Source organism: Papilio polytes, unplaced genomic scaffold (assembly GCF_000836215.1).
Source record: "Papilio polytes unplaced genomic scaffold, Ppol_1.0 DF822067.1, whole genome shotgun sequence".
In the NCBI taxonomy this organism is placed as follows: Eukaryota; Metazoa; Arthropoda; class Insecta; order Lepidoptera; family Papilionidae; genus Papilio; species Papilio polytes.
The window spans coordinates 324449-342439 of NW_013527137.1; the positions used below are offsets into that span (position 1 = coordinate 324449).

The 17991-nt window shown below is 37.3% G+C and overlaps 1 protein-coding gene across 1 annotated transcript in view; it reads right to left on the reverse strand.

Annotated features, from left to right (window-relative positions):
- Positions 1 to 3916: 3916 nt before the first annotated feature.
- The window catches only part of LOC106107372 (protein tweety), a 51077-nt gene continuing 37002 nt past the window's right edge, over positions 3917 to 17991 (reverse strand). The window contains exons 3-15 of the mRNA XM_013288207.1: positions 16135 to 16208; positions 15187 to 15342; positions 13464 to 13592; positions 12507 to 12650; positions 11577 to 11789; positions 9715 to 9843; positions 8663 to 8800; positions 7743 to 7887; positions 7519 to 7664; positions 7270 to 7367; positions 7000 to 7158; positions 6651 to 6898; positions 3917 to 6574 (exon numbers count right to left, since the gene is read on the reverse strand). Coding sequence (XP_013143661.1) covers positions 6691 to 6898; positions 7000 to 7158; positions 7270 to 7367; positions 7519 to 7664; positions 7743 to 7887; positions 8663 to 8800; positions 9715 to 9843; positions 11577 to 11789; positions 12507 to 12650; positions 13464 to 13592; positions 15187 to 15321 — 1644 coding nt within the window. The 5' untranslated portion in view covers positions 15322 to 15342; positions 16135 to 16208 and the 3' untranslated portion in view covers positions 3917 to 6574; positions 6651 to 6690. The remainder of the gene's footprint in view (positions 6575 to 6650; positions 6899 to 6999; positions 7159 to 7269; positions 7368 to 7518; positions 7665 to 7742; positions 7888 to 8662; positions 8801 to 9714; positions 9844 to 11576; positions 11790 to 12506; positions 12651 to 13463; positions 13593 to 15186; positions 15343 to 16134; positions 16209 to 17991) is intronic.

Here is a 17991-nt window from a genome sequence, read left to right on the forward strand (position 1 = left end):
CGTAAATAAATAAAGAGATCATAGCCAGTGTCGCTTCTAATTTATTATTCAGTTATACAGATGAACGAACTCTTTTGTGTCGTTGAAAAAAAATTACGTCGCAACCGTCCCTCTCATTGTCCCTCATTCGACTTTTACTCCATTAAAATTTCAATATGGATGGACGATTTATGCTTTCAAATTCCGCGTAAATGAAAATGCCGATGAAATATTTTAGCATTTCATAAATACCATGATTTTGCAAAAGCTATGAAAAAAATTTATAAAGTAATAAAAAATAAGAGTTCTAAAAGGTTTTCAAACCAAAAATAAATTCACTCTACGAAGTATTAATCAAGTTTTGTTAATCAAGGGTCTTCAAGTATTTAATTTTCGTCTAAGTCGTGGATAAAGCAATTATATTGTAAATATGCTAAGTTAGTTTTAAGTTATGACAGGCAATTAAAACTATAACGACTTTGATCACGAACGTTGGGTTAATAAACGTAATACTCAACTAAGTTACATTATTAGACAATATTTATTTTATACTAACTTTCGCCCGCGACACCGTCCGGCTGGCATTAATAAAACAAAAGTGAGTAGCCTATATGTTCTTCCAGACTATCCTCTACATCTATGCTAAATTTCATCGAAATCTGTTCAGCCGTTTAGGCTACAAACTATAACAAACATCCATCCATCCTTACATCCAACTAAACTTTCGGATTTATAAGTATGAAGTATGATTTGAATAGCTGATACTCGCGACTTCGCCCGTGCCAAATTAAAAAATAATAACAAACAGCCTATGTTACAGATAGCGTAGCTTTTTAATGGTGAAAGAATTTTTGAAATCAGCCCACTAGTTTATGAGTTATTTTAATGCATACGAAAATCCAAAAATCTTTCTTCTTTATCTTAGTATCTCCTTTATCGTAGTATTTTTATATTAGTATAGATTTCTATTTATATAGATCTTGTACAATCAATGTTTTAATATTTTTCGAGCGATTGAAATTAAAAATTATTAAATGAACAGCGCGTTAACATCAGTTCATGATTACTACAGATGTCTTACGTAAAATATCCCCAGCAATCAGGTGTCAGTCCCCACGTGGTAATGATAGATGATCGCATCCTCACGCCGTCATAATCATACCATTAATCTTCTGTCAAAAGCGTACTCTCCTATTAAACTGTTTTCCAACAGCTTTGGTGCACTGAAAACATACTTAAGATATTTAAATATTTACGAATAAAATTGTTGACAAAATACTTTGTAAATATTTAGAACTAGTATTCACCCGCGACTTCGTCCGCGTGGAATTAGAAAAAAAAACAAAAGCCTTCTGTTTTCTTCCAGAATGTCCTCTACAACTTTACTAAATTTTATAGAAATCTGTTCAGCAGTTTAGGCTACAAACTCTAACAAACATCCATCCGTCTAAACTTTCGCATTTATAATATTAGTATGAAGTATGATTGGACAATATAATAGTCAGGGCAGGCGTTAATGTAGTGGTTGGGTAATCGCCCAGGGCGCAAGACCGCTACAGGTTTTCAAGTCTTAAACCTCTAAAGCACTAAAAAATGGACGCTTTACAAATCTCGCCCAGGGCGATAAAACCATTACTGAATCTGGTGATTCAAATTTTTATCAACTATCATAACAAAGGCGTAACTACCACATCCACAGTTACTATCAGAAATAGAGATCTTCGAGAAAGTTCTAAAACAAAAGTTTTACGAACACAATACGCAGCTATAGAAATAGCACAATCATTTGTTTTAACAAAAGGCTTTGCATTGTACATATGATCCGCCAGTCGTGAACGCGTAAGCCGTGCCCTGGCAATCGATTGCTTACAAGTCATTGAAGCGAGCTGTGCGGTGAGCCGAGCCCCGGGCTCACTGAACACGCCATGCTATAACATTGTGCGAAGCTTGGCAGTCAATCCTGTATCAGAATTTGTGTTAAATTGCAAGAAAATGCTATAAAAAATTACGTACATGTTTACTCAAAACTTTATGCACTAACATACTTAACATTCCTACATTTTTAGCAATATTTTCTATACGAACTGTCTTATTTTAATTCTTCTGTCTTACATTATCCAATTTATCTGACAAGAGTTGTCGCCATGATAGCAAAAAAAGAAAACTAATTTCGAGGTTATATTTGCTCGAAAACAATACAGAAGGGAAGTTAAAAAAATAAAACAAAACTTTGATTTTTATCCATTTAATATTTTCATTGTAAACTCATACTTGATCTATTCAACCGTTTATATTTTATGCACGATGTTGAACCACGAAACATTTCTTTACATCTCTAGTACATTATGGGGAGCGAGCGAGACAAGTATAAGGCATATACATGAGCGGGAAAGAGACGATACGATGTAGTTTCATGTCCCCACAATGTACACAATTCAAAATAGGGTCGCACCATAATTGACTTGAAGAAGCTAACGAATTAAAACAAGCTAAAAAGATAACCTAAAAAGCAAAAACATTCTTCCAAAAATTTTATACAATTTAAAATGCGAGATTGCTAAAAAAATCATAAAATATGGCACCGTATATGAAAAAATAAGAAGCATAAAAATTTCGAACTTTTTTCTAAAGGTTTAATTTATATACAAGGAGTATTATTTGTTGTTCATAAATTGATAAATTCCACCTTTAGTATGAAATGTTATTATCTGTGGTAACTATATGTATTTTATGTAAATTACATAAATAAAATCGATGATTAACATATGACAGTAGCTAATCATTTTCATTTGTACCTAAAACAGAGCAAATAAGGTTAAAAATCATTCAACCCCCTACAGCTTATAAGCCTAATTTTTATAATTACGATTATAAATATTGTGCAGTAATTACATGAAAATCCGTGTAAATTACTATAAATTATGTATAAATTGATAGATAAATTTAGCCGCCATTTTATTGACAGCTACAGCTTTTTTCAACTCAGGCAAAAACAACATTCTTAAATATGAAACGTACAAATATAAAACAAATCAGGAACTATTGTATCAGGCCATTTATAGTCCTTTACAGATAAAAAAATAAATAAGAAATAAAAAATAATTACTTTCCATTAATAAAGCTAAAACAGTCGAATCAACCGTAGAATACCATAAAATTATAATAAAACATCGTGAAAAATAACCTAAAAAATGTGAAGGAAATGTACTTATACGACTCATGAAATATAAATATACATAAAAATCAATTGAATTCTATTTTTTAACATCCAAAACTTGTATTTACCTTTGACTTTACTTTTAATAACAACTTTCCGTAGCGATTTTCAATGTGACCTCTACTACAATTGCAATAAAGTTCAAAATCTGCTGCAAATTTGTTACAAACAGTAAAGTTATCAAAGAATACGTAATGATGTTGGTATCATTGATTGTACACAAATCAACCGAAACCAAGCTCCAAACTAAATAAGTTACACATTAAAATATGAACCTTAGTAAGTGCTAATAAGATATATTTTCCAGAGAACTTTGTTTCGGTCGATCTGCAAGTATGAAGATGTGCCAGTCAATGAAAATACTACAATAACTCCTAAGACTAAGTAATCCTTATATTAAATTATGCAATATCTTTGGCGATTACTCTGCTAGCGGTACCGACAGATTTGTTCGAAACTAAATCATCCATACATCATAAAAAACGTACCAATGTCGTTGTAAATTCTCACAAAAATTCACTATTTTAATACTGAATAAAAACTGGTACCATTTCGCTTAAAAACTAATTATTTTACTGATAAAATGATATTTTTGATATAATCGTGAATATAACAAAAATAATTAAATACATCAAACAGTGTTTTTTTTATTTACTATTTACTATTAAAGAAATTGTAAAAAAACAATTTTCCTATTGAAATTTACACCCAAATTCATATTAAAATTTAAAAATGCAGTTACTGAGATATCATTATTTTATTTTAAGTAAATTAGACTTTTTAAATTATCTATTAGGCTTCATATTCACGATTATTCTCATGTCTATTATCAAATACATTTGTGGAGTAACAGCGAAAACAGTACTTTGTCATTATTTTTTCAAACTAAACACTAAAAACGTCAATTTCTTCCATAGTGGCAGTTTCAAATTTGCACCTTATCACAATGTGATAGAATCTTTTTTTATAATCGTCACCAATTCTACACTCATTGGAATGATTAAATATTTACCTATACAGTTATATAAATGGATAGTTATCCTAGATACTAAAATGCAATAAAATGTACTGAATATATACAATTAGGTCCGCTCCCTACACTTCCATTTTGAGCAGTATATATCATACAATAAGGTAGATATTCCCAAAGCACTAATTCGATAGGAGATTCCGAATCCACGAAACGTCCCCCACTACACAATAACTATACAAATTTAAATACCCTTAACAAATATTACATCACACGAAAACCGAGCTTAGTTAAAATAAATACAATTGTATTCAAGACATTAAATATTTTATACAAAAAGACTTAATGACATACCGTAGACCGTACGTACTTCAGTACAAATATCGCGAGGCGATAAGGTCGAGATTAGCTTGTAGCATTCGACAACACGACGTACAAATGAACCAATCTACTTTGGCATTCACGTTAATAGCGTTATTAACCGTTAACAATAACAGTTATTTATAACGCATCAACTTAATCCTATATTGAGCTAAGATATTCGAAAATTACTGAGACCTGTCGGTATCGAGATGTAATCGATATCGAATCGACTTTAAATCGATATCAAATCAATAAATACAAATAATAGCAAAGTTATTGTATGATTGGTCAGTTGCGATGTTTACACAGCCATTTGTATGGACATTATAGGAAAAGGAGTAATACAAAATTGTTAATAATCTATACACTTGTCTTTTGAGATAACTCACATCTGTAGAAAACATATGACTATCTCTTTTATCCTCATTGTATAGAAAGAGATAGCAATACATTTTAAGAGTTTCTGCAGAAAAATCGGTATCAATTTATCGATATCGATTCTTAATTACTAAATCGATATTCTAGTACTTCTTAGATAAAAAATTGTCTACCGAATGATGAGAAATTTATTCGAAATATAGGCCATTAAAATATATAAAATGACTTACAAAAATTTTGATTAAAAAATGATTCTAGTAATATCATTTAGACCATTTTAAACTTTTGAGCAATCAGTTAAGATTACAAAACTCCATGCATTTCCAAATTATTTTGACACGTTTGTACTAACAAATTAATAATTTACACCTTCTATGGCAACCTTTAGTAAAATAACAGTCAGTTTACACTGCGAAATACCTTTTTGAACAGATCTTTTGACAATGTAACACTGAGGTTAACATAAACGTTTGATAAAAGTTTTTATTTCTCGATATGTCCCGTCTAATTTATAATTCAAAAGTTACTATTCGGTTAATTCAGTTTATTTTACTATTACTCATAATAATCAATTACCACTTAAATAAAATTTCACTATCACTTCAATAAAGACGTCAACTCAAAGAAAAATCTAACTAAATGCATTTTATTATACAGTACATTTAAATCGTCATATTATATTTATGCTATTGCATGCGTAGATATTCAAAATTCGCTTTCACTATATATTACACGTTACAATCTAAATAGGACTCTATTCCCTTACAATAGAGTTGACAAATAACACTATTCAAATTGTTTATGTGACTACATATTCCATTGAAAAATCTTAACTATATTGCTGTATTAGTCTTTAATTTTTAATCAATGAAACAGTAAAAGTGATGCATTTTATGAATAGTAATGGTCGCGTAATTCGATGTATTTCCATTTTCAATTTTCGACTTTATACATTTGTAATAAAGTCGAAAATCAACTCATAAGTCGTGTAGATTTAAATCGAAATAAATTATCTATTTCAACAAAGTACGGTCCATTTCTATACCGATTTAGATAATATCCATAGCTATATCACTCACACAATAGTCTTAATTTAAGAGAGTAGATTACACTGGGGGTCGATAGCGTCGTATTTCAAAGTCAACATTATTCGTTTACGCATAAGGTTCACAATTCCGTAGCTGCACTGGTGTTGTCTGTCGCAAAGCGTCGTAGAAATATTTTTAAAGTTCGTTACACTGGAGGTCGAAAAATCAATGCAAAAGTCACTTTATAGCAAGAGCACAAGGTTTACAATTCAGTGACCGCGTAGAGGTCGCGTTGGTCGCGCGGCTCGTGCACGTGTCGGTCGTTGCGGTCGTTGCGGCGGCGGTGTGCGGCGGCGGCGGGCGGCGCGCGGCGCGGGCGCTGCAGGCTGCGGTACTCGAGTGCGGCGGCCGACAGCGGCTGCGGCTCGGTGCGGCGCGCGGGACGCACCGTCGCGTACTTGTCGGGGGCGGCGCGCTCTGGGCGCTCGGGGGCGTGCCCGGCGGGGGCGGGGGCGGGGGCGGCGGTGAAGGTGGCCAGCGGGGGCGCGGGGGCGGCGGGGCGCGGGCGCGGCGCTCGCGGCCCGAAAGAAGCGTACTTCGGGTCGAAACGATTCAAGCTCACCGCACGCCCGGACTGACCTGAAATATCAAAGAAAATTAAGTAAAATCAAATCACATTTTACAACAGGTACAGTTGTGTGGGTGCGATACTGACCGGCGCCGGGCTCGGGGTGCGCGCCGCCGCCGGGCCGTTCTCAGTAGAAGTCGCTGCTCTCCAGCGTCTTGCACTGCTTGCTGAGCGTGGCGTACTTGCCGTTGTGGGGCGCGCGGCCCAGCGTGTGCGAGCCGCCCGCGCCGCCCAGGGCGCCCAGTCCGCCCAGACCGCCCAGCCCGCCGCCGCTCGCGCGCCCCAGCGTCGCGCTGCCCGACATGCGCGACCGCCGCGCGCACGCCACCTCCGCACTGACATAACACATACTATCAGTTGGTACGCAGTGTGAGACACGTGAGGTGTATGTGAGGTGTGTGAGGTGTGTGAGGCGTGTGAGGCCCGTGTCGCGCACCTCGGCCGCTCCCTGTCCGCGAGGTCCATGAGCTGCACGGCGGCGCTGTAGGAGGGCGGCTTGCCGTTGGGGAAGGGCGCGGGGCGCGGCAGCGAGCGCGAGCCGGCGCTGCTGCCGCTCGACAGGAAGGGCGCCTGCTCCTCGCCGCCGCCGCTGCGTCTGCAACGTCACGTACATGTACTATTTTATCTCATGTTTATTCGAAAAGTGGCCGTATTACATCTAAAAAATCATAAAAACGTCCATTTTATTTAAAAAAAAGTTAATTACTTGGTGTTGATGTAGATCCAAGCGTGAGAGTCGACCAGAACTATAGCAGTAAATAGAAAGCCTGCCGCGATCGCCGCCAACAGCTGCAGAGACAGCGCCTGCAACGAGAATCAACATGTTTGACTGAGGTGTTTAAATGATTAGCATACTCTTATCTAAGATATTAGAACCTTAAAAAAGATATTAGGACCTTAAAAATATAAGCACTTATTAAAGTTAATTGTATGTTTTCTAAATGTGTAAATATACCTGCAGTCCGCCGTCGCAAGCGGCGCGAGCAGCCGCCACGAAGTAAGCGCGCGCCGTGCGGCACTCCAGCGCGCCGCTCAGCGACACCAGCGCGCGCTCCGCCTCGCCCGTGCCCGCGCCCAGCGCGCCCAGCGCCGGCTGCAGCACTGCACAACATAACAAAAAATTATTAAAACATATATTAGCAGGATACAACCATAGGGAACAGTTCAGTGATGTGTAACCTGGGTCAGTGAACATCTGCGGCGCGCCGCGGGCCAGCACGGCCAGCGCCTGGCGCACCGCCACCACCGCGCGCTGGGCGTTGCGCAGCTCCGCCGTCAGCACGTTCTCACGAGACACCTTGCACGACAGGTAGTAGTACACCATCTGGACACAGAACACTAACTATTAACACAATAGGCAATATGCATATGACGCCAAATTGCACCAAACTTTTTTTAAGTATACTTTATTACTATAAAAACATTCCTGCAAAGATTTATTTTTAATATAATGTGATTTAGTGGCAAAATTTAATCATTAAAAAGTGTCTTTTTTCAAATTCCCTCGCTAAGTTCTAAAATGCGAACTATTGGTCGAAGCAAGTGGCTTATCTAATATGGCGTCGCTGTGTTAACAATACACAGTTCATTTACGTTAGTTTATATAGAAATAAACTCTTGAAGTATTTTACTGTAAACACGATATCAAAACCAACTTTAAAATAAAAAAATAACGAATAGAATTATTAATTACCACTTATTTGCACCAGGAATAATAAAAATGAATCGATTTTTGACTTTTTGACCTTGAGAAGCTTTGTTGTTTTTACGTCGAAGAGACTGAGCGTATGTTATGAATGGCATAAGACGATTGACGTCAATCGTCTCATGACAACTCCGGTCGCGTTTTAGTCGCTCGAAAATGGTCGTAATCTTATTTTATTATTTTTGGCTCAATGGTTGAATATTTTCGCGTCAATTTTTCTTTCTGGTTATTTTATAACAAGTAGAAACGTTAAAAAAAAGAAAAAAAATACATGCATATTCCTTATTGCGGATGTTTATGGGCAGCGGTCGCTTTCCATTTCGGTGGATTCAGGCCGCTCGCTCGTTTGCCACCTTACATTATAAAAAAAAATGAAATAGTTTCGTGTTGTTACATCAACAGGCAGATGGTGCGGCGCGTAGTGCGCGACGGCGCGCGCCGGCTCCTGGCAGGCGTCGGCCGCCGCCACCGCGCCCGCCGCCAGCAGCGCGCCCGCCGCCCAGCACGCCACCAGCGCGCCCAGCGCACACACCTGCACACACCGCACATACAAACTTCATTATTGACAGACTTCTCAAAAGAAAGAGGCACTCGATTCTGCTTTTTTTACATTTCATAACACCGCACGTGAAAACCCAAAGGAAGTGGCTTTTCGTTAAAAATATGGATAATTCAAATATTTCAACGCTTTCATCCTACATAGCTAATTCGTGGATTTTACAGATCTTGGGGTTCGAATCCCGCCATATACCAATGATTTTTAATTTTCGAATTTCATATGTACATAACTTACCCAACGTTCTTACGGTGAGGGAAAACATCGTAATGCCTACAAATATCGGCAAAGTAATTCAAAGATGTGAAGTCAACTAGTCAAAGAAGTGACTAGTAACCCTAACTTGTGTAAGCGTCGACCCCTTATTGGGGACGAGTGAGCTGGTGATGATGTTATAAATATAGATAGTATATAAAGTATAATATAGAATAGAAAATAGAAAAGAGATGGTGATGCAACCTGCACATATCGTCGAAGAAATTCAAAGATATGTGTGAAGTCAACCAACCCGCACTTGGCCAGCGTGGTTGACTATGGCCTAGTCACCCCATACTTAGGGTAGGCTCCGAGCCCCTCGGTGGGGACGTATAGTGAGCTGGTGATGATGATGATAGAAAAGAGACTTTGCAGGCTTACAAATACTTTTTAAAAGAACGTCATCTGGATAGATAACAGACGGCCTTATACCAAATCCTAACATTTGTATATTTATTCTCTTTTTTATTAACCGTATGTTAGATAATTTCACATTTTGTTAGTACTGTATACGTGTAAATATGTTACATTTTATATTTTGTCATAAGGGATCTTTTTCTTATAAAAAAGAGGCTTATAAAGGCATATAAAGGTTGTTATTTTTAGTTGTAGAATGAGGTAATAGTGAGTGTTACACAGAGCAGCAGCAGGGCGCGGCGCGAGCGGCGCGCGGCGGCGGCCAGCAGCGCCACGCACACGGCGCCGCCGCAGCACCAGCCCGCCATGCCGCCCGCCCAGCGCGCCGCCTCCCACACCCACGCGCGCTGCGCACACGCAACACGAACACGACACATTTATACACACAAACATTACTAACTAGCTGTAGCCCGCGACTCCATAACCTAGTAGCCTATATGTTCTTCCAGACTATCCTCTACATCCATGCCAAATTTTATTGAGATCCCTTCAGTAGTTTTGGCTACAAACTCTAACAAACATCCATCCATCTGAACATCATACTCATATTATAAATGCGAAAGTTTAGATGGATGGATGGATGTTTGTTAGAGTTTGTAGTCAAAACAGTTGAACGGTTTTATATGAAATTTGGTATGGATGTAGAGGATAGTTTGGAAGGACACATAAGCTACTCACTTTTGTTTTTTTTTTAATTCCACGCGAAAGGAGTCGCGGGCGAAAGCTAGTTTATAATATTAGTATGAAGTGTGTTTAATGTTCTAAAAAGATAGCGACTAATAGTGACTGGCTTATCTAATGCTTAATTCCATATCCTACTATATAAATGCGAAAATTTAGATTAATCAATGTTTGATAGTTTGTCGCTTAAACTGCTCAACAAATCTCGATGAAATTTGGCAAAGAAGTAGAGCATAGTCTGGAACAACACATAGGCTACTTGCTTTTTTTAATTCCACGCGTCCCAGATCGCGCGGGAAAGCTAGTCTTAAATAATATTAATCTTATGCGAGTCTCATTACATGGATGGATATTTGTTAGAGTTCATAGCCTTAACTGCTAACAAATCTTTATTAAATTCGGAACAGATGTAGACTGTAGTCTGGAAGAACAGATAGGCTACTTTAAATCACAGAAACGTTACGGTTCCCGTGGGATATATTAATTTTGCTGAAGATAACTTAACAATTCTGCAACTGTTCAACATATTGTAATTTAGGAGATATATAAAACGAAGTCTGGAGGAACACATACGATATGGTTCATCCCCGAAATATCCTTAAGGAATAGTATATTTACACTTCATATGATTTTTCGCGGGAAACAGCTAATAGACCATATAGTATAGAATATTTTAGCTATAGTTTGTCTAAATAAGATAGATTAGTTTGATAAATGACGCATATGAAGTATCGAATTCAATTTGTATGAAGGCAAATGCCATACTCAATAGACAGGTATCGGAGTGACGAAACAAACGCAGCGAACAATTTTGCACTATCGATATTCGGTTTAAATAATTATCAAACTCCATTAAAATTATTATTTTCTTATTCACTAATTTAGAGGACAATTCTAGTATTGATTATATTGTAGAGAATTTAGCGATGACAGAAATAATAGCGAAATCCAATTCGATGTAGTAGTAATAAACATTTATTTACTCTCTCTCTAATTGTTATGGTTATTTATTAATTTGAGAAAACAGTGTTTTCTATTTTTTTATTTCATAAGTTATAAAAATAAATCTATTGATTCCAACTTCTATAAGAATAAAAATCGAAAATCGATAAGATTCATGACTGATTTTACACAACCCATTCCTACTAAATTTGAAATGAATTGTCAAACTAATCTAAACGATTTAGACATACTATACTAGTGTTGTGACTGAGTTGTCACTGTTTGCCTTCAAGAGGCATTTACAGATTCACCGGGCTTGAGGTGGCCCAGTGCAGATGGCGCTTAGCCTAAACCTCTTTTATGAGTAACTAGGCTCGAGGGCTCCCTCAGGAGCCTCGGCTCGGGCCGTTACTTCGTTATTATTACCGGATTGGATACTATTGTAGTTGCAAGGCACCTTCATAACAGCGTCTAAGTTGAGAGCGGCGAGCGGGCGGCGCAGGTTGTCTGCGGCGGAGGCGGCCGCGCTGGCGTTGTTGCGCAGCGCGGAGAGCGCGCGCAGCAGCGTGCCCAGCGCGGTCTGGTTGGCCACCGGCGCGTCCAGCGCGTCCGCCAGCCGCGCCAGCGGGGCGCGCGCGCGCGACCCCATCGCCTCCTCCAGGATACTTGACTGGACACACAACAAACACAATATAATCATTCACGCGGAGCCTGCAACCCATTATCATATTTGTTATCTATCTATACTTATTATAATAAAGCGTAAACACACACTTCTTTGTTGCCTAAGATGTCAGCAATTACAGCGTGTTTTTTAATATTTTTTTTTAATAAAAAGCCCTACATTTACGTCACGCTTTAGGCTATATATTTTCACGCAATTAAACTTAGGGGGTAAATATTTTGGATAAAAACCCTAATGTGGGAAAGAGACCATAAGTTGCTGCCAACATCAAGGAAGCAAGGTTGCCATCGTTTGTCATCATGTCATGTCATTTTGACATTTGCAATTGATAATTTGATAAATGTAAACAATAAAATAAACTTTTCATAAATTCATGCGGATGAAGTCGCAAGGGAACAGCTAGTAATACATTCACTACATGTAAATGTATACATATTAGGACAATAAAGATTGGTTTTTTATTTTATTTATTTATTATTTATTTAATATCTAATACAAGTAAAAATTCAGGGCATCACTGGGGGTCAAAAAGGGGCTGCCCCCACCAACAGAGTCAAAAATTGTAGAATTACAATTTAAATTAATTAAAAAACCATAGAAAAGATTTATCTGAATGTTTCAATCGCCTTTTATAACATCATTTCCCCCAAGAAGTTAGTTTCCTATAAACTGCAGTCGATGACCTCTAATACTCATGCATACCTGATTCTTAACAGTGTTAACGAGGCCTGCGAGCTGGTTGCCGGCCTGTATGCTCTGCAGCACCGCGTTGTGCAAGTCGTCGTTGCCGAACAAACCCACGCCAATCGCACCGCAACACACCACGGACAGGATCATCAGAGTTATCTGGAAACATCGACACAAAGCTAGATCGACTTTTCTTTTGATTACATCGACATAATACTAACTGGAAGAAGTAAAAGTATGAATATTGCTTTGTCTTCATTTAAAATAACAAGACCGGAGACCGTCTAGTAAAAGTAAAAACAAAAGGCAGCAAAGTAAAGCAACAATAGGTTCACTGACACAGTCTGTCTGTATACGATATTAAAAACAAAATATGAAACGATCCAACGGGCCCCGCGTTGCTACTCACTAGAGACACCATACTGCTATCTGTCTACGGATAACATTACTTTGTGTAACTAATGTTTATTCGATATCAGATTAACTGATTGCTTTTAGTTAGTCATATCGTTATTATATTATGGAATTTACATTTAATGTTTTATAATAAATTCATAATAATGTAATTTTTCAGGGATTTACATATACTTTAACATTCGGCGACGCGTAATATAGCGTAGCGTTGCTTCGACAAAATCTATTTAGGTTATCCCGTGAATCACAAACTCATATGCACCGTAGTGTGCACACGTGTCCATTACATCACATCACGCATCGTGAGAAATGATTTGATTATGTTTACAGCCTTTAAATAGATAGCGTACTGGACATGTACCATATAGGCTTTGTAGATTGTTGAATAGGAAAGAAATCAAGACGGCGATATCTGCGTGATTTACAAATACTTCTCAAAAGAACACTTTTTGGTTTTATAATCGATAACACATACAAATTGCAGCAAATAAGGTTTGCAATTGGGTTACCATCGTTTCTAACCATTTTAGTATATCGCTTGTTACCATAGTTTGTTACCTTGAGTGCAGTGATACTCCTGGGCGGGCGTTGCTTCCTGTCGCAGCATCTCGTCAGCAGATATATGAGCAGCACCGTCAGAGTCAGGATGAGCCAAGCACCGGGAATCGAGCCAAGGATGCCCAGACTCTGTAATTTTAATAGCATAGAGTTAATATACTAGGACATAGCAGGTGTAACATGTCACACGATTAGTAACGTGAAGGGCAACGCAAATAACTTTCACCTGCTACGCTTCCCATCTTTAGAATAAGTACATAAAGGAAAAATTACAGATAATTTTGAACCAGTCAAAGCATGGGCAAAGGTAGACCAGGTCAGCAAATGTTCCTCAAAATGCAATCGAATGCAATGCATTTTTCTGTTGGCTAAGTCGTGTAAAAAACTCCAAAACTTGACCTTAATGTATCTTAGTTGAGTCGTTTGTTTAAAATGACGAAGTATTACATCACGACGTACGACGGTGAACACTTTGAAGTAAACTTCGACCTTACAGAAGACGCTGATGGCAAAATATCACACCATTGAAGATCTCCTAAATCTAAACGATATTACGTTACTTGCGTATGTTGGCACGCGGCTAAAAACCACAGGATCAAAGTTAAGAAGCACTACACAACGCCCTCTCGAGCAATCAAGTGCTTACTCTAAAGTCTGGAAGGGCTCTAAGCTTTGTCAACATTTCCTTAGTCATAATTAACGATACGCCACAACATCTTATGTTTCGTGTTTTTTACCTAATTTAGTTAACTGCCAAACATGTATTCACGCTATTTCTTAAATGCAAAAAGAAGACAGTTATACTTTACACTTTTGTTTCGCACAACTGTTATGCGATTGTCGCTTGTTTAGCAGCCTATTCAATAGTTTAGTTAACTAAAAATCGAGTAATGTGTGCACATGTATATAAATGTCATAGGAATCAAAGCGAGACTAAACAGTTGTGCGATATATTAGTTTCAGGTGTGCGCACGCTCTTAAAATGTACACTACTCTGTCATAACAATCAATAACTCACTACCAACAAAGCGCGACAACTTCAATTTAGTTCTCTTTTAGTTTAATGGAAACACGCGCAGCGCCGGAACTAATCAAAACTTTAATTAGTTTTGTTACAACTGGATATATTTACAAACAACTGAAGCTCGTGTCAATACATTTACACTGCAGAAAACTATTACCTTCCAAGTTAATTTATTGGTATAAAATTCCTCTTCGTAATAAAACATACCTGTTCAATTTTTAAATAATTTACAACCCAATTATAAATTCAATTATATAATTATTACCCGCAATAACAGAGTGGTCATAAATAAAATTAAACTTTATAAAAAGCTGTTAATGTTTAAATAACTATTATGGCTTATATCATTATTTCATTACCAAGAAGTATTTTTAATCTACTGTATTTTTTTATTACTAGGAAAATAGCTAAATAAATAAAGACAAAATAGTAGACGGGTTCAAAGATAACAATTATTGCGATACGTCTTAGTAAACGTAGTAGGTATCAGAATAAACATGTAGGTCTCCAAGTAGGAGATAGTAAAAAGTTACTAAGCTAGCATAAAACGATGTAACTTTCTTATCGGTTATAGAACTGGTCTTCAAGTACATGTTATTAAAAAAACTTACTAAGGTAGCATAACGTTTTGACGTTCTTGTAGATTATACAAAGAACTAGGATCACAGGTACCAGGCTAGCATACTATGTGCGACTCACTTCGAGGTATATCGGCGAGTTGGGGGCGAAGGTATCATTGACGCGGTGCAGCGTGACGTTGACGTGGGGTAGCGCGTGCAGCAGCCGAGAGAGCCGCGGCGGCGAGTACTCGTCCGACACGCCCGCAGATCCCATCGTCACGGTTCACACCAACACCTGCGTCATATTACATTTCAATAACCTACGTAATGTTTAAAAGAAAACCAGAGAATTGACGCAACACTAACACTATTATTGGCGTATACGTCCCGTCCCTATCTGATAGCTGTCAATGTCATTCAGACATACTAGAACAGCGCGCCATTCTGGCGGGAAACAGTGGCCGCAGTGTTCAAGTTAATTACTTTGTTATAGTTATAATTGCGTAAAAGTAATTACCTGTCCCTTTCACTAGAGCACTACATAACAGAGACATACTTTAAAAAATTAAAGATGGCTATTGAAAAGTCTGAGGTGTTAATACATTATCAAACCACATACTACTACTCTTAGTACGTTACATTACGTTAAGAAAATTCGCTAATATAATTAAACGTGTCATCAAAACCAAGGCATTGAATGAGGTCGGCGCATTGTGTAACTTGAATCTACTTCTCGTCGACGCGACATGTGGCGGTCACTGGACACATGTTGTGTGCAAATGTACATAATACATTATTATAAATAGTTACAAGAATATTGTAAGCTCTGCCAACTGTTTAATATAGTTAAAATGATCTGATAAAAAGTTTAAGTAAGCCCAACTTATATTTCGCTGGCAAGAAATGCAAAACCTCATTAAAATATTCCTAAACTTGTAATTATTGGATAAACAAAATAAATATTTATACAGAATATTGGTCTCTCAGATACTTGCTCTCTTGATAATACTTCAGGTGGGGACTAAAAGCTATAGTAAATACCCAGAGGCTAGCAGCTGTCTCAAAAATGACGTATACAAAAACTCACCGCAACAAGAAAGTATGTCTGCGCCTACGTCATACCCCTGTGACTAATGGGGCATACCTTTACCGGGAACACATCTGGAAGGAAAAGAATATATTGTTATTTATTCAACAAACAGGTCTGACTGATCTCTAGATCTGACGTTATTCACAGCGGCCAATGAATAATTGAACACCAATGGCACACTTTGAAATGTACATGCGATTGGTACTTATAATTTATTTATTGCCTGTATTATTTATTCTTACAATGCGGAGACAGGTGGGATAAATATCAAAGGAATTAAGGAACAGGAAATAAATTCTAGTAAATAAACATTAATCCATTTCGTTTCAGTAACTAGTTCTTATGTTTCAATGAATTCGTATCTACTGTACTGGCTTGATTATTTCCCTATTCCATTAACATTATATTCCACTTTAATGAGTATATTAGAAGCACTTAAAACTCTTTGAACCTTCCGCGTAAAAGACCAGTAATAAAACGTTTATAAGGTACTTCATAAAAAGCTTTGAAGTTTTGTACGTAAGAGTTTCGCTCGTTAGCATACGTACAGGTCGAAAGTTGCACAAAGAAGCAACTGTACGGTTCAAAACCTCGATGTAGCCGTAATGAACCGGGGAAACGATCTAGACAGGCACTATCTACTCTTATCTAAAGCACATTATACCTTATGTCATTGTGATAGAACCTAAAAATACTTTACCTTGGAGCTGCACAACTTACAGAACTCTACAAAGTAATTTTTTTTTAATTTCGATAAGGTAAATTTGAAGAAAGCTCTGATTGTATACTTTAAACGAAATGCGACTTAAAAGGGTTCAGTCACCTAATAACAATTATTCTCAACTGAGGCTTAATGTTTGGAATATCGAGACAATGGCCACATTTATGCATTACAGCGAGAGGAACCCTAAGCATGCTAATTTGAATACGGAATTTCCAAATTGGCCGTACATCAACCATTAAACTGTAAAGCCTTTGCCAAGACGTATCGCGAGGCATTTGGCCTAATTACTACACTTGGCAGATACCAGCTGGCTTATAGAATTAACTCCTTCTAATCATAATATTAATTTGCATATAGTTTGACTTAATTTTAACTCGACTTTATGTATCTTTGTAGCGGAGTAATCCTAAGTGGTAACATACGAGTATATGCAAAGACCACACACATATTGCTAGCTATAAGTCCATTCGGTGACATTTAAAGTGTATCGCGTACAGTCACCGGACCGGATAAATACATGTTGATATTACACAAGTCGGACCACTTCACACAAGTCCTATAAAATATTAAAGGACATTCAGATTTAAATATTCTATTTGTAGCGACATATTAAAAAGAGACCAAAAATTAACTTCGCGTACTTTCAGGTTTACGTTACATGAAACATTTTATTAAGACTTTCTAATGTTGATGGTATACAACTTAAAAGGACAAAAACCATTATGTAGGGTTTCTAAAACACGTGTATTCTGTGTACAAATTAGCAATGCTGTCATCTCGTCAAGAGGCAAAGGCAATCTAGATGAACGAATGGAATTCGTCACGAAACACATGTGGTCCACATGTTTTTCATTTGTCAATTTACAGATAGCCAGTGTTTAAAGAAATTAAGAATTCATAACACAGACATGATTACTTGAAGCTGGAACAAGATGAAATCCAAAGAAAAACTATTACTATCGATGTCTAAGAAACTATAGATCTGTTACTAGGAACAAACTAGATAGTTTTTCTGTGTGTGTTATACTGCACATGGAATTAGTCACAAAAACATATACTATACTAGACAGTACATACAGACAACATATACTAGACAGTACAAACGTGGAACCAAATAAGGAAAGCAATGC